This window comes from Rhinolophus sinicus, chromosome 15, assembly GCF_057876585.1.
Source record: "Rhinolophus sinicus isolate RSI-liver-muscle chromosome 15, RSI-T2T, whole genome shotgun sequence".
Taxonomy (NCBI): domain Eukaryota; kingdom Metazoa; phylum Chordata; class Mammalia; order Chiroptera; family Rhinolophidae; genus Rhinolophus; species Rhinolophus sinicus.
Genome location: NC_142515.1, coordinates 105,061,255 through 105,085,247, shown reverse-complemented (window position 1 = coordinate 105,085,247; position 23,993 = coordinate 105,061,255). Strand labels below are relative to the sequence as shown.

At 47.2% G+C, this 23,993-nt stretch overlaps 1 protein-coding gene across 5 annotated transcripts in view; it reads right to left on the bottom strand.

Moving 5' to 3' along the window:
• Positions 1-23,993, bottom strand: part of ZNF395 (zinc finger protein 395) — a 53,190-nt gene that overhangs the window by 4,214 nt on the left and 24,983 nt on the right. For 4 of the 5 annotated variants that reach the window (XM_074338353.2, XM_019733194.3, XM_074338354.2 and 1 more), the window contains 7 exons: positions 10,966-11,212; positions 9,335-9,567; positions 7,405-7,514; positions 3,629-3,864; positions 3,030-3,130; positions 1,971-2,259; positions 604-696 (listed from right to left, as the gene is read on the bottom strand). In XM_074338353.2, coding sequence (XP_074194454.2) covers positions 604-696; positions 1,971-2,259; positions 3,030-3,130; positions 3,629-3,864; positions 7,405-7,514; positions 9,335-9,567; positions 10,966-11,199 — 1,296 coding nt within the window. In that variant the 5' untranslated portion in view covers positions 11,200-11,212. Of the gene's footprint in view, positions 1-603; positions 697-1,970; positions 2,260-3,029; positions 3,131-3,628; positions 3,865-7,404; positions 7,515-9,334; positions 9,568-10,965; positions 11,213-13,271; positions 13,329-23,993 lie in introns of all 5 variants that reach the window. The other variant, XM_019733198.3, reaches the window with a different exon arrangement.

Below are 23,993 nucleotides of genomic sequence, written 5' to 3'. Positions count from 1 at the left end.
AAATGTAGTCACTGTATGTGACAAAAAAGGAGGGATTACACTGCCTCAGTGGCACCTTTGGACATTTAGGCTTTACAAGGTGTGATACCTTCCTGTAGGAGATACTTAAGACTAGAACCTATCACGTAGGGCTCAAATGACTTCCAATTTTAGTTCCGAGGCAAACAACCTAAGGCACTGGTCCACAGTGGCCTCGAGATTTCTGATCTACCCTACACAGCCCCCTACAAATGCTTCCCTTCTTCCTTGTTCCCCCCTCTTCCTCTCCAGCTTTCCCATATTCTCTCGCTTCTTAACAAGCATCCACAGACATGCATGGCTAAACAGGGCACTGACCCAGTCTCACATCGTGATTTTTCTTGGCAGTAAACTTGATTGATCTGGATACTCCTCTGCAAGTACCCTCCTTCCACCTTCTAAGAGGGGCTGTGACCAGCAGAGGAGTGCTAGGTAAGGGGGCAGGTACCATAGAGACCTTGGAGAAGTCTGGGTGCTAGAGGCAAGTGTGGGGAGACGGCCTCTAGTACTGGGTATGTGTGGAAGGGTCCTCGGCTTGTTCCAGGGCCCCAAAATGCTGACAGGCTCAGAGAGGGACATACTCACCGGAGAGAGGGAAGAGGCCGTGGACGGGGCAGCAGCCCAGCTAATACTGGTGTAGATATGTGGTGAGACGGGGATCTGAAAGGATGGCAGGGCCTGGCAGAGACCACAGAGAGTCAGCCTAGGTCCCAGCTCAGGAAGCTTTCCGAGTCCACCCATCCGCCCTGTAACATCATGGTCTGTGGCAGAAGGTACATCTCTAACCGAAAACTACCGGTATTACACACCAGGATAATACTTCCCAAGAGAAATATAAGAGTTACTTATGTGTTTACTTATGTGTTTCCCCGAAAATAAGACCTAGCTGGCCAATCAGTTCTCATGCGTCTTTTGGAGCAAAAAATAATATAAGACCGGGTCAAAAAATAATATAAGACCGGGTCCCGGTCTTATATTATTTTTTGCTCCAAAAGACGCATGAGAACTGATTGGCCAGCTAGGTCTTATTTTCGGGGAAACACATAAGTAAACACTCATTCTCATGAGAAGGAGAGTTGACTCATTTTGTAAAGGCTTTCTGATTGAAAGCATTGCTTTCTAATGACGAACTTGCAAATCAGCCTAGAGTCTGATAAAATCAAGCTCTAGGCATAAAAGGATTTTAAGAAACAGTGGCACACAGCAAGCTGTACGTTCACTGAATAACTACTACGGGCAGTGAGGACCGTCCCAAATGTCACCCCCTCCATGACAACTTTCCCAGCCACACAGGAATAATAGCTTGATCCTTCCTGTACCCACAACAATCCCTCTAGTGAGGTACATTGACTATTTATTATAATTAATCATAGTTACATATTCATTTTTCTCTCTAGTTAAAGCACACACTTCACAAGCTCAGGGGCTACGTCTTACTCTTCTACCTGAAAAGCTTCACCTGCTGCTTGACACATAGTCGGTATTCAAAACAATGGGTGCCGACTATTTGTTAAAGTAACACAATTCCAGCAACCAGAGATTTCCCCATGCAATCTGTAGACCTGGTTCCTCAGAGATTCAGCCAAATTTCTGTTTTTCTGTGTTTTTTTTTTGGAGGAGCAAAGATTTTTATTAAAGCAAAAGAACAGCTCCTTGATGAGAGGGGATACCTGAAATTGGGATGCCCCTCAGCCAGATTTCCAATCATCACTCAAGACACCGATTATTTCTAATAACCACGGATGAAGAACTTGGGAATTCCCACATTTATTGAGTGTGAAGTCATTTTCCTTTTCTTCTCAGTAGAAGTTAGAGACGAGCGATTCAGCTAAAGGGCTCAGCCTTCAATCAGGGTGCTGAGCATCCTGTGACGGGACTAGCTAGCGACAGGTCAGACACGGAACGTCCTCACGGCAGCAAAGCAGAGTTCCCAGCATGCCCCAGCCCCATACCTGGTATGCATGGTCAGCCTGAATGTGCCAGAAGGAGCCAGGAGCTGACTTGCTGAGAGCACCAGAGGGCAGGTAAGATTCCAGGCCAGGGTGTTCTGGGCCTGAGGTCTGGGCTTTGGGAGGAGGCGGTGAAAGAATGGCAAGGGGCGAGCTGGTCACACTGGGGGTGGAGGCCGGGTCAGCTGTGGGGGTGCCAGCAGCAGCAGCAGCAGCAGCTTCCTCCTTCATCTGCACTTCTGTGTAGTAGAAATCCTCCTCCCGCTTGAACTGGTCAGAGTCCACAGTGTCCCTGTGAGGAAGGGGGACGCACTGATGATCAGGGACAAGTGGCCTCACTTCAAACACAGGGGAAACCAAGGCATAAGAGGGCGTGCTTGCTCAGGGCCTCCCAGCAAGTCAGGGAAGGAGCCCGAGAGAACACCCAGGAGTCTGCTCCCAATGCAGTGTCTCAGGGGAGGACATGCTTTCACATCAACAGGAACTGTGTCCCCTGGCACCAAAGGTTTCTCTCCCAGAATGTGTGCGACCCTCTCTTCCCCTGGGAGTCATCTGACTTGGAGCTCCGCCACGGGACATGCGTGGGCCACACCTACTTGTGGTCATGTTCTCTCCTCAAGGGAAAGGGCTGTCAGCCAGGTCCTGGGCTACGAGCAGTGTGGGCTCCAGGGCGGCAGTGCTAATGGAGCAAGCCTCAGTTCCCCGAAGGAAAGCAGGGACGGACCTCGCGAAGGGGGTCTCACCAAAATACCCTATTTCTACCCAGAACTAAAACCTCTCGCTTCCTACAGTGAGGTAAGAAGATGCACACACAAGAAGGACACAGCTCCCTTCCCATAAACAGCATCAATATTCACCACGATGGGAGGGTCCTTCCTTCCCAGCCAAGATCTCGTTCCCACAGGCTGTTTTACTGGGCACACGGGCCAGAAACAGGCACCAGGGGGCGCTCTCAGCAACGGATTTTCTTGGACAAGAGGTCCGGGTGTGGGTCCCCGGGAATCAGCAGGTGGAGGAGACCTGAGTGGCACCTTAGGCAGAGGCCCTGGGCTCCATACCTACCCCAGGTGGAGGGCCTTCACGTGTCGCTTGATGCCCACAATTGAGCGCAGCACTTTGCCACAGTTTGGCCACAGGCACTTGTACATCACCTTCACCGAGTTCTAGGGGAAAGGAAGATGGGGTCATCGGGATATACTCCTCTCCCTCAGCCCCCTCTCATCCTCACCCAGTGGAGACTTCAGCTGTCTTCCAACAGAACCCAGAAACGCTCTAGGGAAGGGGCTGTCTGGGGCCAAGGAAACTGACGAGTAGGGACAGACAGCCCGGACCGGGGAGAGGGGCCTGGTGGCCAGCAGCAGTGCTTGGTGCCGTGGGTCAAACCCACCGGACGGCCAAACCTCGCGTGCACAGGCCTCTGAAGGAGAGCAGCGAAGAAGGCTGGAATTGGGGCCGAGGTGGAAAGGGGAAAGAACTGGCATTAAGTAGGGCTCCTGGGAACATCATGAGGGAACAGAAGCAGCAAAGGAAAGCTGGAACGGGATGGAGCCTGAGAATGCCCAGGTACCTGTGGGGCCCCACCTCCTCCCCAGACGGCCCCACGTAGGTGTCAGCCCGTCAGCCCCACCAGCCTAAGCGCATGCTCACACTGTGCCACGTACCTTTCTTTTACGTGGCGCTGGTTCATCCAACAGGAAAGCATCTGGATCGGTCTCAAATCCATTATCAGTTTGGGGAGAACCGAAGGCATCCCCCAGATATTTGGGGCTGGCCTGGGGGTGGGGAGGCGAGGGGGTGGAAACGCCACTGCTCGTGCTCCAGTGCCCACTGGTGGTGCTGCTGCCGCTGTCGGACACATCGCCACTCTCCTTCCACGGGTCGCAGGCTTGGCGGGAAGCTGGCGGAGGGAAGACAGAGGACGCTCACAGGCCTGTCCCAAGCAGGGCTTCCGGCAGGGCCCTGTCTACACCAGATTCCTCACAGACAGCCCAGGGCAGGGACCAGGAAATTCTAGTTTGGAGTCTGTGTTCCTGAATCCAATTCCTGGCTCTGGCTGTGCCTGGCTTTGCCACTCCAGGAGGACGAAAAAAAACCCAAACCTCCCCTTTATGAGCTTCGGTAAAAATGAAGACCGGGTCCATACATCACAGAAATGCTGGGTAGCCCTGCTCTGTCTGCTCCAGTGGACATTTCCTGCCACAGCCAAGCTGATCATCACTGACCAACAACACACACAGCAACTTCGTTTTGTATGTTATTAACAGAAAGAGAGCCTAATTAAAATGTGTTTCTCACTTTATATGTTAAAAAAAAAAAAAAGGGAGAGTGGGGAGGGGGAGGGGAAAAGCCTCTCCTGCCTCTAGGCCTAAAAGGGTGGGTGAGAACACACGCACACACACACCTCATGGGAAGCCTTCCCCACAGCAGAGTAGGATAGAAAGGCCAAGTTAAGAGTTTGTTGACCAGGCTTTCTTGAAAAATGCTTTCCGATCCTTTAAACCCAGGCAAGTTCATCAAAAGCTGCATGTAAGAAAAAACCATTCGGCCAATAGCAGAGGTAGTTACAGCTCAGGTCGTTCCTGCTTTTATCCAGAAGTCACATGTTTAGAGAAGGAAAGATAAGCTCCGTGAGCAATCCAGCGCCATCAGAGATGACAGGAGGCCCTCATGCCCCATACGGCCCTGAACCTGCTGCCCTGCTCCCTGCAGGGTGTCTCAACAGGAAGATCACAGTCAAACAGATGAATGTTTCAGTTTTTAAACTGCCTGTCTTCAGGCTGCTTTAGGCCCAACCCAGACTCTTCCATAAATCCAGATTCATCTACAGTACAGAAAAATCTGAAATTCTGATACACAGGGAAGAAAACCACAAACTATCACACATACAGGTATGGTGGCCATGTACCCAAAAGCCCCAACACCCACCACGGGCAGGCGTTCAACAGAGTCTCCTGACCCTGGGTTCTGAGATCGACGGCCACATCCCCTGTGGCCAAGATAAAAGTCCTACTGCGTTTTGCTCATCTTGTTCCATATTCCGCTTCTGGGCTAATCTAGACACCTGAAATAGACTTCCAGCATTCCAGGTCCCCCATTCAGGCTCTCCTTCATGAGACCTCACATGCTGGGAGAAGCTCACCGACACAGAATGGGATGGACGAACTCTTCCCTCCGTCAATATCACTACCAAGTCTCAGAGCTATGACTTCCTGGAAACCAAGCATTTATGACATCTACACACGGGGCTTAAAACAGGGTAAGCATTCAGGGACGATCTCAGGACCCACCAGCACGGCACTAGGTCAAGGGCCCCCACACATCCACTCAGGGAGAGAAGGGCAAGGGAGCAGAATGCTACATCTAGTGTGACCAGGGCTCTGGAGACAAAGGGCAGGCAAAGAGCGGAAACCCTACCACACAGCAGCTTTCCACAGAGAACCATTCAAGTGGTTCCAACACGGAAACTGGCAAACTGGCATACAAAGGAAGAAAAATAGAGAACAAAGCAAAAAGTTCATATCGTAAATGAATCTATGCCTTGTAAGAGGAACATAAATGCACCTTGGATCATAAGATTTTCCGGGGCAGGGTAACAGGTATTCTTCTGCACCATGAAAACAAAGTGCTCCTCTGCAAATGCAGAGCAGTGAGACTTGACGGCGAGCCTCTCTGAAATATTTGTCATTCCCTCTATTCTCCGCACAAACACACACACAGAGCCACCCTAACTGTACAGAGACCAAAGGGAATTGTGGATTCTGTGCAAACAGTATCCACGATTAGAGCAAGGGTTTGTTTGTTGTGTAGACCTCACCTTGCAAAATATTTCAACATCATTAGCTGCCAAGGAAGCCTTATTTTTCCATTAACTTCAACCAGAAGATCAGAAATATAATAGGGAAAAAAATCTTTAATAAAATAATTAAAAATTGTGTCCAAAAGGGACTGCAGATACCAGGATCACGGCATATTACCAGTTAGATGTGTATATACTGGTGTTGGTGTGTGTGTGTGTGTGTGTGTGTGTGTGTGTGTGTACACGTACGTATATACTCTACACATATATACACAAACAACCTGATGGGAATTGGAGTCAGTGATTTTTTTTGCCTTTATGACACTTTCCTGAGTCTTCCTCCTATTGACCAACCTCCTGGATCTGCTACACTCATAGAATTTCAGAGCTTAAAATTGACTCCTTTCCTCCCCATTTTGCTTGCATAGCACCAAGTACTGACAGAGCAGGTGCACAATGCTACGCTTCACCTCCAGGGGCCCTCTGACACAAGCACTTACTCTCGCAGTCTCATCACTGATGACGGGCTTTGGGTGCCATAAGCAAATATGCTTTTATCTCTCCTTTAAATTGACTTTCTATCTAGGAAGATTGCTTATGAGGGATACTTGCAAAGGCCACTTTCCTTATGGTGTATGTTCAGAGTTAACGGCATATTTTCCTATAAGCTTCTAAGTAGCTTGCAATTCAGTTAGATCTCACCAATGAAAAAGTTATTCCCTGGGAGGAAGTTAGGCAGTCCTGTAACGAATTTCAAACAAAAAAGTTCAGGTTCATGACCAGTCTCATCAGACTACTAATATCCAGCAACCTTTCTTCCTCTTGTGTTACTGATAATGTACCGGGGGTGCCAAAAAAATGGATACAAGTGGACACTTTGGTCAATGTTGCTCAAGCAGTAGTTCGCCGTAATCAGAAGTGTCCGGACACTGATGGTAACCACTTTGAGCACCTCTTGTAATTGCAGAAGTCAAACGTGACTCATATTCATCTTTTGTTATCGGTATATATTGAGCATTACAATTTTAATACAGCTTTCCTTTCTTAAAATATGTATACATTTTTTTGGCACCCTCTGTATTTTCGGGGTCGCACTGGAAGAATTTTCCTTTCATTTACAAATTTGCTGTGAAGTCATGTTATTGTTTTGTATTAAGCAATTAGATTTATTTTAGACTTCGGCTCATTTATTCCAGGTCATCGGCCTGTAGGCGCACACTAATTTACAAGGCTGAATTCAGCACTTGGAACAGAGGCATGAATCTTCTGAGGCCACTAGTGGACCATTTAGTAGGATTCTACCTTTGTGAACTAAATATTCCTCTTCTGGCCTTGTTCAGGCCTCCACCAAAGTGCCTCACGGACTTACTCCCACAGAACTTACTCAAGTGGCCAGTGTGGCTCCGCCCCCTACTCAATCATCTTCACACTGCACCAGGAAACTTCTCCCCACATGAGGAAACTGAGGAAAAGGAATGGAAGCATCTAACTCAATGTCACTCTGCCAGCCTGGGATGCATGTGAGAAGAAACTCCAAAATCCTATCACCAGGCCAGTCCTTTGGCGATTAGCTGCTCACACCAGAGGAAGTCAGTCATGGGCCTCTGCTGCACCCAGAACCCGCGTGGGCCCCCTCCTTACCAGAGAAGTTGGCCTCGGCCCCAGGAGGACTCTGTACGACTGGGCTGCAGGACAGGGACGTCAGCACCATGGCAGCCATCATTTCATCCATTTCCACTGCATCCGACTTCCTGGATTCAAGAGGGTGAGTGCCAGAGGTTACTTCCTGAGACTGCTGGTCACGTGATCGTCTTATATTTCTGGACTGCCCCCCACACACACCCTTATTCCTATCAGCCAGTGTGTATATGTTATATAAAGCATGAAGGTCTCTCCTCATTCTTCATGAAACATACTCATTCTGAATTACGTTTACAGTATCAGCTAACACCCAGATGCAGCTCCATTCTCCCCTGAATTCACGTCCTAACTCTAACTCTGCAGCTTAAAATAGAGAATTTTATTTGGGGGAAGGGAGAAGAGTCAAAGCCATGAAATGAAGACTGGGTATAAAAGACGCCTGCTGGAATTCAGACGCCTGAAATTGCCTTCATTTCCCCAAATTACATTCAAATTTAAGTGGGAACAATTATACTAACCAATTCCTTCCCCTTCTCCCCCCAGGAAAAATGATTAGGTATTCTGTGAGCTTCTGAGTATCAACAAAACCTGGTAAATAGGCCAACGAGCAAGTAAACCAGAAACACGAAAATAAATCTCCTGATGCAAATATCAATGCTTTACACAGCAGAGGTCTATAAAACTTTACGTGTAATTTTTTAAAAATCCATATAAAGTTACATAATGTGGAAGTAAATTTAGAGCTGTCTATAAGTTAAGGCTCAAGTATTAGTATAAGTATAGGTGGCTCATCTACTCCAAAGGACTGTATTAATCCATTCTGTACAATTCAGATCCACCAAAATATGTGACTGGGTTTCAAGCAGCTAATATATTAAACATATTAGAATCCCCACGCCCCCTTTTTTACATGATCTTTGTATTTTTATGTCCACAGAATAGGAAAACAAGTTATCTGCCAACATTCCACTGAGTTCACCATCACAAATGTCGTTCTGGTCTCAATACACTGGGTGCACTATCCATCGCAGCAGTGCCCGCAGACACAGAAAGAGAGGTGGGACGGGGCTTATTGCTTCCACATCCTGTATAGAAGACAATCTCCATCGACAGATTGTCTTTTCTAATCTTAAAAGCTCAATGTACATAGAGTATATATAACATAGAAATCAGGATATATATAAATGTTCTCGGGGAAAAATCGTATCATAAAATTCTAAAGCGAGATCTACATTCTCCAGTCAACATCAATGATTTGGAACAATATCTAAGCCAGAGGCCTGCAATCTCTGGGCTGCGGGGCAAACATGGTCGGCTGCCTGTTTCCTGCATGGCTCGTGACCAAAGAATGGTTTTATAATTTGCAAATGGTTCTAAAAATCAAAAGAAGGATATTATTTCTTGGCAAGTGACACACGAAGATTGTATAAAGTTGAAATATGAGTGTCCATAAGCAAAGTTTTATTGGCGTGCAGCCTTGCCTATTTGTCTCCGTACAGTCTGTGGCTGCTTTCACACCACCACAGCAGAGCTGAGTCGCTGTGACAGAAACTGCTTGGCCCACAAAGCCTGTATTATTGACTATCTGGCTCAATCAGAACAAGTTTGCTGACTCTTGATCTAAGCCATTTTCTCCCTCATCTCATCGTGAAAAACTAAGAACTAATTTTAGTTGAATTATAAAGGGAGGAAAAAAACAGCCCTTAGCCAAACCAAAGATATGTTACCCATCGTGGAGTTATGAGGAAGAAAAGATACCACGCTGGGTTTTTCTAAAGGATGCCCTCTCCTCTCTCTGTGTCCCATCTGTCCAACATATTGACAATCGGACACCTAGGACTTCCACATTCCTTCCCCATCACAAGACCTCCCACAACCCCCTGCCTCACTACCCACGTGACTTCCAGAGCCCAGGTTCTCCCACACAAACCTCTTTGGGACGTCAATGTTCCTGGAGACAGGTCTGTAGGCTGGCACCTGGGCTCCCTGCTCTAGAGGTGGCACTTGGGCAATGGGGCCCTGCAGCTCGGCCAGCCACACCTCCTCCGCTTTGCAGCAGATTTGTAACTTCTGGTCCAACAGCCAGACAGTCACCTTCTCCTCTGCCCCACCATGCTGCTCCACCAATGCTGGGCACTCCTGACCCCCGTACCACACATATACCTGGGGGTGGGGGAGGGAGAAAAACAGCAACCTGTGATCAGCACTCGGTAGTTCTCGTCCCACGTTCTGGAAGCCAAATCCACAAACACATTGCATGCTCTGACTCATCTTCAACTCAAGCAGATGCCCCCAGGTGTCTGCTTCCCACCTGAACACCCAGACAAGACACAGTGGGTCAGTTCTTTCCAAAACAGATCCTTATAAACTCTCTATATGGAGAGAGTGAACATGTCAGTTTCTGGGATTTTTTTTTTTTTTTTTCTGAACTTGGAATCTGAAATTGAAGCTAAGGTGCTATCCTCTTAAAATAGACTATTATAACTATGTTTTCTGTAAGCCTTGTGGTAACCACAAAGATAAAAACCAATGGCTGATATGCAAAAGATAAAGAGAAACTAATCAAAACATAGATTACAAAAAAATCAACAAAACGTAAAGGAAGGTACCAAGAGAGGAAGAAACAAAGGAACTACTAAACAGTCCGAAAACAACGAAGAAAACAGCAATAGTAGGTCATTATATATCGATAATTATTTTAAATGTAAATGGATTAAATTCTCCAATCAAATCATTTTGGAATCTGTGTCCATCGTCCTGATTTCTGGCCCTGCCTTGCCTTTGAAGCCCTATACATCTGCTGGCTCCCAACTATTGCCTTGAATTGCTCACCCTGCATTTTGCCCTTCACAGACTTCTGGGTCTACCTGGGGACAAGATGGTAGGGGTGGGTGGACAGGTAGGCTGACCTCTCTCAAGGGCTGCCTACAGTTGGTTGCCTTACCACTGGGAATCGAGGCCTGGACAACAGAAGCCTTAGCAGGGAGACAGAAGATAGAGTCTCTACTTATGGGCCCTTGAGACGGCGATGAAAGGGAAGCCCACGTACCTGGATCTAGTGATAATATCAGATACAGGTGATAGCTGGGCCCTGTCACAAGGGGAGAAAACACTGGGAAAAAAATTCAAGTGGTATTCTGACTAAACAAACACCTCCCTCTCTTAAAAACATGTCAAGGTAATTCAGAGACACATCTTCTCTTTGCAACCTGAGACTCTTCCCTTTGTTTTGTAAAGTTGCAAACTGAGGGGCACTAAGAGGAACTCTGGCCATGCTTGGAACTGAGGTTTTGAGTAAGTGTAAGCCCAGGATGTCAGATGTCAGGTCTTGCCAGCTTTTCCTCCAAGCAGCGCTGCTGTGGAGGAGCCCCGGGTCTGCTGCTGATGGGGCACTCTCTCGGGAAGCCTGCTGTCCATGGGCCCACGGGGCTACAAGGAAAAGGTCTGTGCACACACTTGTGCCCAGAGAGGTTCCAGCCTATCACTCAGGGCACCACTGGCCTGCCAGCCCCGAACCTGGGAAGATCAGACAGACACCTGTCCACGTGGGGATCAACTTACCTTCTGCCCAGGCTGAAAGGCCACCTGCTGGAGACCTAAGGTGCTGGGAGCCTTGAGGACTTCCTTGGGCTGCTCCTGGCAGGAAGTGTCCTTAGAGGCAAGGAAGGGCTGGGGAGCCACCCCCTCCAGCAGCTCCGCCTGAGGCTCCGAAGGTGGGGCGGCCCCGGGGGGCCCCAACACCCGGGCTCCCAGGAGGGACCGCTTACCAAGGCGCCGGGACAATACACTGGCCATGCTGCTGCCTTTCCTGTGGAGACAAAGGGGACACAGAGTCCTTTATCCATTTTCGGGAAGAATCAGGCAGCTTTTAGTACAGAACCCTACACGCAGCAGGAGCCGTGAGTGTCCATGAAAATGGATGAAACATTGTAAAGTAACTTTTACCATGTTTTCCTTTGTACAAAAGTAACACCCATTCCTCATAGGACACTTAGAAAATACTGAGAACCACAAAGGACAACAGATCACTCAAAAAGCTGCCTCCCAGAGATACCCATCTTGCCTATGTAGCATTCCATGCTTTCCCCTATACATGTATTTCCGTACTTTTATTTCTACAAAATGGGATCACAGTTTGGGACACTGAATTTTCACTTACTATCTTGTGCAGGTTTCACTACGTCATGAAATGTCATTCTAGAAAATCACTTTTAGAAGCCACACACTATTTTCTTAGGCGGATGCAATCATTGCTAATTTAACAAACCCTTGATTATTGTACGTCGGGGCTATATCCGGGATTGTGCGGTTTGACCTGCTCTGCCTGTAGGGAGCATCCTCTGAGCCCAACCTCAGCACACACACACCCCCCACGACCGCTTCCTTAGGTCGGATTCCTATATATGACACAGTCACGTGCGGCCTAACACGGGGATACATTCTGAGAAATGCGTTATTAGGCGATTTCGTTGTTATGTGAACATCACAGAGTGCACTTACATAAACCTAGATGGTAACACCTACTACACGCCTGTGTGGCATAGCCTGTGGCTCCCTGTCTACAAGCCTGTACAGCATGTTACTGTACAAAACAACACGAGATTAAATCAAGCACAAGAGAAAATGATGCGATTCAGAGATACGGTAAACATGAGACGTACGAGGTTGCTGCCAGTGTAACCCAGCGTACTGTTTTACAGCAAACTTTTCTTGTAAGGAGAAAGAGTGCACTCGAAAATAAGGATAAAAAGCATAGTATAGTAAATACATAAACCAGTAACATAGGCATTTGTTATAATTACTGAGTATTACGTGCTATACATAATGGTATGTGCTATCCTTTCAGACAACTGGCAGTGCGGTGGGTTTGTTTACACCAGGGTCCCCACAAACACAGGAGTGATGCATTGTGCTACCACATTACGATGGCTACGATGCTTGGATGGCTGCCACAGGAATTTGTCAGCTCCATTATAATCTCACAGAACCACGGTCGTACACATGCGGTCCACCGTTACGTGGCACATGACAGCACTGATAAGTCAGAGCATGAGGACATCTGTCAGATACTTGCAGACGCTCAAGCTTGGCTGGCTCCACAACTACCAAGAGCCACAGACACGAGCCATGCCGACTCTCCTCTCCTTGTTTTATACTTGAGGACACTAACTAACCCTGAAGGCTTCAGTGACTTGTCCACAGTGATAAAGCTGGTGCCGGAGCCTGAACGAGATCTGGTCTCCTGACTCCAGATCCAGGGGCCCTAATGGCCTCGGAGCTGCCTGCACGCCTGCCGCCAACAGCATGTGGTGCAGCTACCCATGCAATGGGGTGATGCAAAAGGAGGACCAGCCTAGGCGAACAGGAACTGTTCTGAAAACGGCACGCATCATTTCACATGCTCTGAGGCGTCCCTGTACCCCACCCCCATTATTCCTACTCTGGAAAGCAGAGAATTGGGTAACGCCACCCTCCACATTTTATAGAGGGGGAAAGCTAGGGAGAAGATCCAAACTAGAAACCCTAGTCTAATGTTTCATGAGTCAAAGTCTTCCTGCCTGAGATGAGGGGTTCCAACCACCCTGGCACTCCGTGAGTACCAGGGCTGGGTGGGGCCGTCAGGGGTTCTCTGGGCCACTCCTTGACCTTCAGGCACCGACATCGTTCCAAAAATGAAGAACCCTTACCTTCCAGGTCCCTCAGGGATCCGCATTGGTCAACGAGCTGATTCTTGAGAAATCCCTCCACTGACCCACAGTCTCCCCACGTGAGATTCAGTGAAAAACACAGATGTGCCCTCAGACCACTGGGTCAGGCCCCACTCAGAATCTCTTTCCTCATCTATACACCCCAATGCTAATGCTCACCTCTCCGATACCTTGGGGGGAGCAAATGAGAAGGTTCCCGTAGAAGCTCTTCACACCCTGTGAAATGTGATAGGAGAAGGGTTTTTATAAGTCTTTTACTCAGAGCTTCCAGGGCTGGAACCAGATAGCATGGTATCTCCACTATGAATTCCCTAAAAAGCAGAGCAAAGGTAAGGAAAAGGTCAGAGTCACAGCGTCCTACAGAGCTCCTGTTTCAGGTGTCTGGTGACCTCACATTCCATAACATTTCTTGGAAAACTTGACTGTAACAATAAAAAGGAAGGAAAATGTAAGGAGTAAATTCTTGACCACTACAAAAAAAAAAAAAAAGAAAAAAAGAAAAAAGAAAGAAAAAAGTGTATCTCCAAGCAAACTCGGTTTTGAAAACTCACTCGTCTACCTACCTGCATCCTTAAATCCTCAAGCCAGAAACAAGAACCTCCGACCCTTCGATTTAATTCCACTTGAGCCCCTAAGAGCTAGAGGTGAAGCCGCAGTGCCACTCAGAGACATCAGATGGCAGCATCGATCCAGAGGAAAAACAACCCTTCTCTTGACCAGAGAACGCAGTGGCCACCCCCACTTTCCACAGCAGGAAGTTTGAGGTTTCTACCACTGAACATGAAGAAAGTAGTATTTCCAAAATTCCTGGGCTTCCAGTCTCCAGACCAAGCCTGAACTATTTGGCTAACAGACTGACGATGTTTTTGTAAGCATTTTCTTTTCTTTTCTTTTTTTTTTTTAATTTAAAAAAATACTTTTTATTTGGGTTTGTGAACCCATACCTTCCAAAGCCTGCTGGATGTGCATAAAGTTGGTGAACCTGCCCACTTCCGGTTTGCTCCCATGTGTGTTTGCTCTCGTTCTCTGGTCTTTCTCCTTCAATTGGCCCAAATTCCACACTGAAATACGCTTTATTTTATTCATTTATAGTAAGTCCAAATCTTCACTTTTAAAAGCAGAAGAGAAAGAAGGAAGGGAAACTGCCCTTGGTAAGTGCCTAACAGGCCCTAGCTTTCAACATTGCATCTAATTTAATCCTCAGAACAACGTGAGATGAACATATGGTCTTATTTTTCTGATGAGAAAACTGAGCCACAGAGAACTTGGCTGCTGGGGCCACACAACTCGGAACCAGCGGCCCTGGGGGTTAAACTCACATCTATCTGATGTCAAAGGTCACGCTCCTGCCATTATTCCAGGAGGTATGGGATCTCTCAAAATCAGACACCGATTAAGTTGCTTTTTATCTACATGGTATTTTTTTTTCTATCTCAGTGAACCTTGATAGGAAAAACCAACTCCCATCCTGCAAGTCTTCCCTTTCCTGTGCGCTTTCTTTCCTTGAAAATCTCTTCTCCACTGGCATCTTAGCCTCTCACCTTCAAAACAGAGGTCAATGCTTTAGTCTGACCTTGTTCAACGTCCAAGTCACTGTTAATCATTCAGTGGTTTGGGAAGACCTTTATACACACACTGCCCTCAGAGAGGGTGCAGAGAGATAACATAATCAGTCTCAAAAGTTAAGGAAGATTTTAGCCAAGTTTATACTTAGCACTGATAGCATGGGAGTGAAAAATACAAATCTAGACTAAATGTAGGTGGCACAGCATCAATGCCGCTCTCCGTGCTGTTTATCAGGACACTCAGGATATTACAGGGTTCTACAGAGGGCACCATCAACAGTGTCCTTCAAGCACCCAGCAGTGGGTCAGAGCACCTCCAGAGGTCTGCCATGCAGGTGGGTCGAGGAGCCAGGTGAACTCTGGACCTTAGCGGGACTTTCCAGGATCGCCTGCTACTTTACACCCTGGATCAAGGGTCCCACCCTCTCTCCTAGCATGCTTCTCTCAAACTAACTGGAGCCACCTTCAAACCTCTCTTCCCTGATCTCTACTTCTAGTTACTTCCTTATCGAGTTTCTTTCTTGGGAGCTATTGAAGGTCCACATAAACGAGCCACCCCCTAATTTGCCATTTGGTTCTGATACAGCAAAGAGAAATCAAGAAACACCCTTTTCAGGATATAACAATAACAACATTTCCACATGTAGTCAGATCTCGCTTTATGAATGTTACATTCTCAACTATGAAATTCCTTGACTGAAACATAAACTCCTGCTAAAAAGAGATTCGTCACCGATGTCAAGTTTTAAGGGGATCCAGGGCCCTCCTACTTCTCACTCCTACTGTTGTCACCAACAGGAGAGGGTGGCTACCCTAGAATATGTATTTTGGTCAATGTCCAAAAGGGGTTAGCCCCTTCCCAGGCTCAGCAAACATATTCTGATGTGCTAATAGCTCTTAATGAGGACATCTGCCATCAGTTAAATAACTGGAACAGACAGAAGAGGAAAACAAACTCTCTCTGTGGTTCTGAGTTGCAAATTGCTATTTGACATGTGACTGTTGCCAGACAACCACATGTCTTTGCACACGTACGTGTGCACACGCACTCACACACAATGGTTGCTCTCTCCTACCACCCGGGGACACTGCAGCAAGCCATGACATCACCTAGCGGCACTTCTAGGACACAGGTCATAAGTCAAAATGATTCATTACATGACTAATAGTTTTGGGTTTTGTTTTGTTTTAAGGAGAGTAAAAAGTGGAGTAAGAGTCCCATTTGCTAAATCTTGGGTGCCTACAACCTCTCTAATGAACAATTTATAGGTCAAGGTGAGGGACGGCAACCCTCTGCCAACTGTTTCAGGTTCTCTACTAAACCTCAGTTTTCTATTTTATGATCACTACTGGGTAACCACTGCACAGAACAACGGTTTGATTTTTTTAGTTCTTTGGCTAATAATTTGCATATCATCCTTCATCTTTTATCAGAAAGTTGCTCATTGTTTTACTTTTAAATCTGTAAAGTTTTAACTCAATTTTTTTTCAGTGTGATGTTGTAAGCTCATCCAAAGGTCAAAATGTAACAAATCACATCTCTTCGTTTACAACATAACCCAGTGGAGAATAGAATTCCCAATTATTGTTCAGCAATTCTTAGCCAGGGACAATCTCTGTTGAGAGATGCCAAGTACATCTGCAGCATATTTATAATTATATGCAGATATGTTTAGGGTCCTTAGTGTGCAAGGTCAGTATATTTGAACGTGGCAGATACAAGTTGGCATATCCCAGCATCACCATGCAAATGTCGCCCAGTGGTTTCCTGTCTTATTTTTTTGTTCTGGGGTGCCTTCTCCATAAAAAGTAAAAAAACTACTCACTTCACTGAGCATATATTGACCTTTTCTTCCCAAAGGAATCTGCCCAGCCTGACTTTGGACAGAAACTGCTCTGAGAGGAGCCAAGGGTCTGAGCTAAAAGGTCCAGATCTCTCAAGTTATTTAAACAGGCCGTTATACCATTTTTCAAACGCGGGGTGTGCATTTTAGATTTTCACAACACAAGCTTAAGATACACAGCACTGAGCATATTAGTGACTGACTCAATGCCAACATTCCTAAATCAGCTGTTCAGAGAATGACCATTTGATTTTTCAGAGCACACAAATTACCGTATTTTTCTGACGATTTTTAAAAACCGAATTACACTGCAACAATGGGTAACAGTTGAGAGTACCCACAAAATTAAAGGCATGGAGTATCAGGATTGACAGGGACCTTAAAGGTCCCCCATCTCCCATCCAGGGCTGGAATCCTGGTCACAGCATCCCCTGTAAGTGAGCATCCAGCCTTCCCATTTACTGTAATAGATATAATAGACTAATGGAAGGGGAAAAATCAGAGTCCCAAATAGCAGTGCTATTTCCATATTCTACCAGCTGGGCCATAGAAATAGGTCATCTGACCTGGTTACTCTGAATTTTCTCCAGCAAATAATAAATGACCCTGATCGACAAATACTTTTGTTGGCCCAAATGCACAACAGCCATTCAATCAAATGAAAGAGAATGTTCTGTTTGCACGTCGGCGGGAGGAATGCATTTTCACAGTTCTACCCAGGAATGAGCCCACTTCCTCTTCCTTCACACCTAGCTCCCGTTTGCTTTCAAAACCACCACTGCCAGTGCCCTTTGTTCCTCGCTGTCATATGTACATTACTCTGTATTACACAAGACAGTTCTTAGCACAGTGCCTGGCACATAGTTAGGGCTTAGTAAACTGTAACTATTTCTACTAGAGACAATAGGACCGCATCTCGCTTAGCCTGGCGGATCCCTTTGAGGGCAGAAGCCATATCTTGTTTACTCCCACCAGGTTTATGATTTTAAGTAGATGAGAGTCCCGTGGGTGGGAGAGCCCCAAATTAAAAAATAATGTGTTCTAAGATATCATACCTGCTGCTTGCCCAAAATGAAGACAGGTATCAAAAGCAAGGGGAGAGTTTCAGTGTTCAAACTCGGTTCTAAGACAGTAGTGTTGTCATGAAAACTGGTAGAGCATACTATATAAGGACGCAGGCCTAAGTAAACCCACACTGAAAATGTGCCGTGGGAAGCAGTGAGGTTGTTCGGCATTGTTGTATCCATGCATGGGGGGAGGGAGAGCACGAATGCACATGTGTACGTGCGGGTGCGTGCAGTGGTTAAACCTGATTTACACTGTGCTAAAACTATGTGCGAGTTGCAGAAGGAGGCGGGGAGATGGATGACTGCTGACACAGCATTTTACCCAGCGCCTGCGGGAAGGAGGGAACCAGAAGCTGAGTACCTCCAGGAGGACAAGCCTCAAGGAATTCACAGTTCTCTCTGTTTTCAGAGTAAGCATGTAAGAGACCCGCATATTAACTCAAACCACCAATGAATGAATGCTTGAATGGCACTTGGGCTTACACCCACTTTGATACACACCTTTGGGGGCTTCCTTTTTTTTTTCCTGACCTCCCAGAAACTCCAGAAAATATGGAGGAACAATATAATCCCCATTTCACAGCTCAGGAAACTGAGGTTCCTCAAGAAGGTCACTTATTTGCCCAAGCTTGCAAGCAGTGGTATTTGCGGCTTTCCTGGCTGCTCCCTGGTACAGTTCTCTCTTCCCCACAAGTGGAGAACCAGCAGCAGGACGAGGCCTCAGGACCAGGGCTCAGGACAGGGGTATAGGATGGAAGGCTTGGGGGCCCTGATGCCTTTACATTGCCTTCTCTGATCTTCACAATGCTGTGAGGAAAAAAGTGTGTGTTTCACTGGGCAGAAGAGATCTAGAGGCACTTACAGGAAAGAAAAGCAAAAGCTAGCAATGAAAGAACCATCCCAAAAAGGTAAAACACGGAGGTGAGAATTTAAAAAGCCTAACATTAGCTAACCCATGAGCACAAGGCCCTGAGTGGTGCACAGGCCGGAAAGGGAAGCCTTTGCGGCAATGATGCCCAAGGTGCCAATCGTCAGACGTAAGGAAAAGGGTTTCTTATGGTCTCACTCCTTTAAGAAGGCAGAGAAATGCAGACTCGATTTTTATATGTTTTCATTTAAGTGGTTAAAAATAGAAAAACTACTTGGAACTCAACAGTCATTTGAATGAATAATGACATTCCCTGATGGCACTAAATAAACAGGCAGCAGGGCTTGTAGGGAGGGTGAGAACCACCTGGTAACTGGCCTGGCTGGAATCAGTAGGTAACAGAAAGGCAGCGGCCCTCTCCCGTGGTGGATAATCAGAGCACACAGGGCAGCAGGTGCCCAAGAAAGATGTCACCTGGTCTGGGAGCCAGGCCATGGGGATGAGATCCAAAATTAAAGGCGAGAAAGCATGCGCACGCAGACAAGATCTGTCCTCCAGAGACAGCTAGCCAGGAAAGATAAACAGGGAAGGGAACAGAGTGAGGGGCTCAGATGCCCCCTCAGGAATCCAAGCCTCACCCGGGACCCACTGTCCAAAGTGTAAGCTGATGGGAAATACGCCGTCATCTTGGATAGAAGGCACAAGAACTACAACAGGTGCTGTTGGGATGACAGAACATTCTAGTGACTGATAACATTTGAAAACCTGACATAAGAGCTGGATACCAACCAGAATTTGTTCCAAGACCAGGAGGGTTGACTGGCCAATGGGAACAGATCTTTCTGGCCAGAAGGGAGGTAACCAGGCTTCTGCAGATCAACGTGTAACCCAACTTTCCCCTTTATTCTCGTTCCCCAACTGACTACTCATCTTTTCTGTTTCAGGATGAGGGGCAGCTCCTCAGCCTATCTGTTAGGGGAGCACTCCCTCCTACACCAATGGGAATGCTTCCCACCCCCAGGAGTGCTGTGGCTGAGGGAAAGAAAGGCTGGGTGCCACTGAAGTACTAAAACCGGCCCAGCAAAATGGACACCCAGCCTGTGCAGGAGAAGCTAGGCCAAGGCCCACCGCAGAGGGGGATTCTGCAGGGAAAGAGCAGCCACTAGGTGAGAGCGTCAAGTTCCCACCTCTCCTGGGAAAGATGAGAACCGTGCTCAGTATCTGGAAGGATCTCAACAGACGTGTTTCCTTCCCCTGCTCCCCAATTTTAGACGGGGGGCTAGAGCGCTATATAACACAACAGGTCACTCCGAATGCCCAGTAGCCACTGTCAAGCTGGCATCTGGGAACTGAGGTGGTCAAAGGACATTTAACCAGTAATACAACTACCGACCAGGAAGGAAATCAAGAAGCCGACCACGGGTGAGCCACTAGTTCCCTGAAATCACAACAAAACTGAATGCCACCAGAGAGGGGGACTGAGAGATCCAACGCATCCCACTTGGAGGCCTGGCCACAGTGAACCAACCCCCGGCTTCAGGGCCGAGAGCTCGACACCAAGCACAAAGCCAGGACACGGCCGCTGCAGCCTCCCACGTGACCTGGCCCCTCACCTCCCTCTCAGCAGAGCCTCCCAATCCTGCTCTCCTCCCCTGAGCCCACATCTCAGGCTTGGTGCCCTGCCCAGGGTGGTTCAAGGGCTGCAGCCAAACCTCCCTGACGTGGAGCCGGGCCAGCCTCTGTGAGCTACCTCCAGTGCAGACGCTTCGGTCCTTGGTCCCAGCTGTCCTGTATGTGAATCCGGCTCACACCAGTGGAGACCCACACAGGAAACAATTCCACACCGACTCACCAGAAACCCAGGGAAAGGGGCATCACAGAACACAAACACCCGCGTTCTTAGAAATCGGCTGATATTTAACACATGTGTCTGGCTCTTGCCAATGAACTGAAGAGAATAATTACGAAGCCTAAGCTTCGGGCCCTGCCTTTAAAGAACTGGAGGCCTAACTGAGCTCCCACCTGGATCCCACATCCAGCACTTATTTATAAAAGCACTGCATATGCTCCAGAGCTACACTCATGTTTTTGTGCTGTATAATTATGTGAATGAATCAGAATTCGCTTCTTTCAGGAAAATGCAAAAAACAGCCAGCAATCTGACATGGAATCCTTATATAAAAAAAAAAAATTAAAAAAAAGATGGTTTTCAGGGTTAATCTCATGAAGTCACATATCTCAGTGTGCACTGCTAAAATTTTAAGTGTTTGACATAAGTTGAAGTAAAATGTGTTACGAATCTAAAAAATAAATAAAAACATAAAAAAATCTGCTGAGTGACTGGAAGGTGACGGAGACAGACACGTTTCCCCCAGGAAACACAAAGTCAGCCAAAGTTAAGACTATAGACACCATAAAGGGAAGATCTTTTAAATGCACAGTGAAAAATGAGCCTAGTGGGGGAGGGAGGCTTGCCCAAGGCATGACCCACGAAGGAAGCACCTTTCTGAAAGGAGGCCACTTAAGGAAGCTTCACGCCCCAATAATTGTGGGACTGGGGATGAGTTCAAAGACGGAACAGGGGTGGGGAAACAGACTGAATGAGTGGTCATCCCGGTCTGAGCTCAAGATATTGGGGTGTCCACTCTTGGCTGTTTCTCGTCAAATGGACAGGGTGGCAGCACTGATCAGAGCACTCACTGGTGAGGATGTCCGTTCTCAGCCAAAGTGACAAAATAACTGCGGATCAATCGCAGAGACCAGATGGCCCAGGTGCCTGAGTTTTGAGAGGCATGAAGGATGAAACGGGCGCTCCTTAGGCCAAGACGCACAGGCCATGGTTACACAGAGCTGGCGAGTCCCTGCCCACGCGAGGACAGTCGAGGAGGGTGGCACCACAGGGCTTCTCACCTGCATCAGGCCGGCAGGTAGCCTGTACTCATTTCAGGGCCACGTGCATTCTAGTCAGCAGACTAGAGTCTTCTGAGGGAAAAGGCAGTGGGACGTTCACAGGCCACAAAGTCGCATCACATTACTTCATTATAACTGACAGAGACAATGGGCAAGAGGAAAACCGGAACCCTGTGCAGTCTGCAGCCTTTCAAAGACTGATGTTCCTTCAGGAATGTTCTAATGTCTGATAATCATTTATCAGAGACCTAAGTGCCAGAAGCACTGCAGAGACTGCATCCCATTTCATCCCTCAGAGGAACTTTATTCTCATCATCATCATCACCTTCTTCTCTACTGTACAGACAAGGAAACCGAGACTCAGGGAGGTGAGTAATGTTCCCAAGACCACAGAGCCAGAAAGTGACACAACTGAGACGTGAGTTCAAATACCTCTGATTCCCAAATATATACCCTTTCTTCTATATTCTACAGGAAAATTATGCATCAAGGAAGAGGAGTAAGAGGCTAGACTAATGACCTCTTAAAGACTCCTGTTTAGTGAAAAACTTAAGTCACCACGAGGTTACTGTGGTGTCAGTGGTTTGGGCATGGAAGGGAAATGAAACGGACATCACAACAGCCAAGTATCAAGCAGGGGGCTCCCCCCACGATCAAGGCTACAATTATTCTTATTTCATACTTTTACAAATATCCCCAGAAACAGTCAGGGTTACAAACAACCTCTGAATTCCCAATTATGTGATTTTGGGCAAATTGCCTCACCTCTCTGTGCCTCAGTTTCCTCACCTCTCAAATGAGGAAAACATCAGCTCCCACTCCACAGGATAATCTGAGGATTTGATGAGGTGATGCAATTTTTTTCAATAGTGCCTTCGTTTCTTAAGAGTCGTCAAGTTCTGCTTCCTAGAGATTCTGATTCCTCTGAAAGAGGAGCTTAGGAAGGAAGGAAAAAATATGTACCTCGAGTACTAAGCACTGTGAGTGGCACAGAGTGCTCAGTAAATGTTAGCCTTAAAAAAAAAAAAAAAAAAAAAGACACCAAACTGGGTAGTGCCGAGTCAAACGTAGGGAACGATTACAGGGAAGCAGCCAGTAAATTTTAACATTGACAAGGACAGGGCAACACATTTAAGGGGGAAAAAAATCAAAATCATGTAAGAGCTCTGTGGCTAACAGCCAGGACCGAGTAAAGGGACCTCTGATCACTGCAGATCAGACTGTCATCCTACTGTGGTCACAAAGGCCAAAACAAACACACACAAAATCCTTTTGTCCAGCACCACTGCAAAAGTACTAAAAACAAAAAGAAACACACTGCCACCTACTCCCTATAAAATCAGAGGATGGGAACACTGGTTGCTGCCCAACGAAAAACGATAACTTGTAAACACAGAAGACAGTCACTCAGTCTCCTAAAAGGGCTGTGTGAGGGGGAGGGCAGGCCCAAGCGGCCAGAAAGATCAAGGCCAGGAGGGCCCGGAGAGAATCTAGCAAACGGGAGAGATAAGGTGAGGCCCCAACTTCATCAGCAAACCCTGCAATAACAGAAGAGGGAGCGCCTGCTAACATTCACGGGAGACCAGAGGGGGAGACACCTCAGTACCCCAAAAGAAGGCAACATAAATGCATTACTGGGTTTGGGCACTTGCTTGAATGCAACAGTGGGGTTTCCCTGGGGTCAGAACCAGAACTGTTTTCATGAACATCTGCTCAAGGGATCTGAAGGCAAATGCATGTGAAATAATTAAGGCTGCAAACGGGATCTGCCTCTCACCAGCCGGGTGACCAGTGACACCAGCGCGAGCCCTTCAAGAGAGACGAGCCAAGTCTTCCCTTGTCACACTGGCTCCGAAAGGCATGAGTCTGGCCTGATACAACGGTGAATTTTCTTGGTTTCCAAGAGTTTTCAGAGATCTAGAGATGATGTCAAGAACTGTAAATAAGAGACACACGCGATCCTTCTCCACATAAAATGAAACTGTTAATAAAAGTACATGACAGTGTTCTAGGTGGTTTTTTTTTAAGAACACTAAAGTGCTTTCGAATACCTCACCCTGGGCTTAAGCATTTAAGGGTTATGGACTCTGTTTTCTCAAGATGGGACGGAGAAGAATCACAGGTGTGTAACTGGTCTCCAGTAAGGGAATGAACTGAGTTTAGAGCTTGCCACCCAGGGGCAGCCGGTTAGCTCAGTGGGTTAGAGCGCGGTGCACTTAACAAGGTTGCCGGCTTGATCCCCACATGGGCCTCTGTGAGCTGCACCCTCCACAACTAGATTGAAACAACTACTTGTCTTGGAGCAGATGGGTCCTGGCAAAACACACTTAAAATAAAGTGGAAAAAAAAGGAATCTGCCATCCAGTCCACAACGTGCTGCTCGATAAATAAAAGTGAAAAAAAAAGGAATCTGCCATCCAGTCCACAACGTGCTGCTCGTCCATGCTATAACTTCTCCACATACCATGGCGATCAGCATGCAGGCCGACGTCCTCACAGGGACCAGACAGAATGAACTACGGGGCTCAGAGGAACCCTTCCCAACGCCAACCCTTCTATGTAACAAGTGCTGACTCGTGGGGGGGCACACAGTGAGCACACCCCACATCCCACCCCAGGCTAAGAAA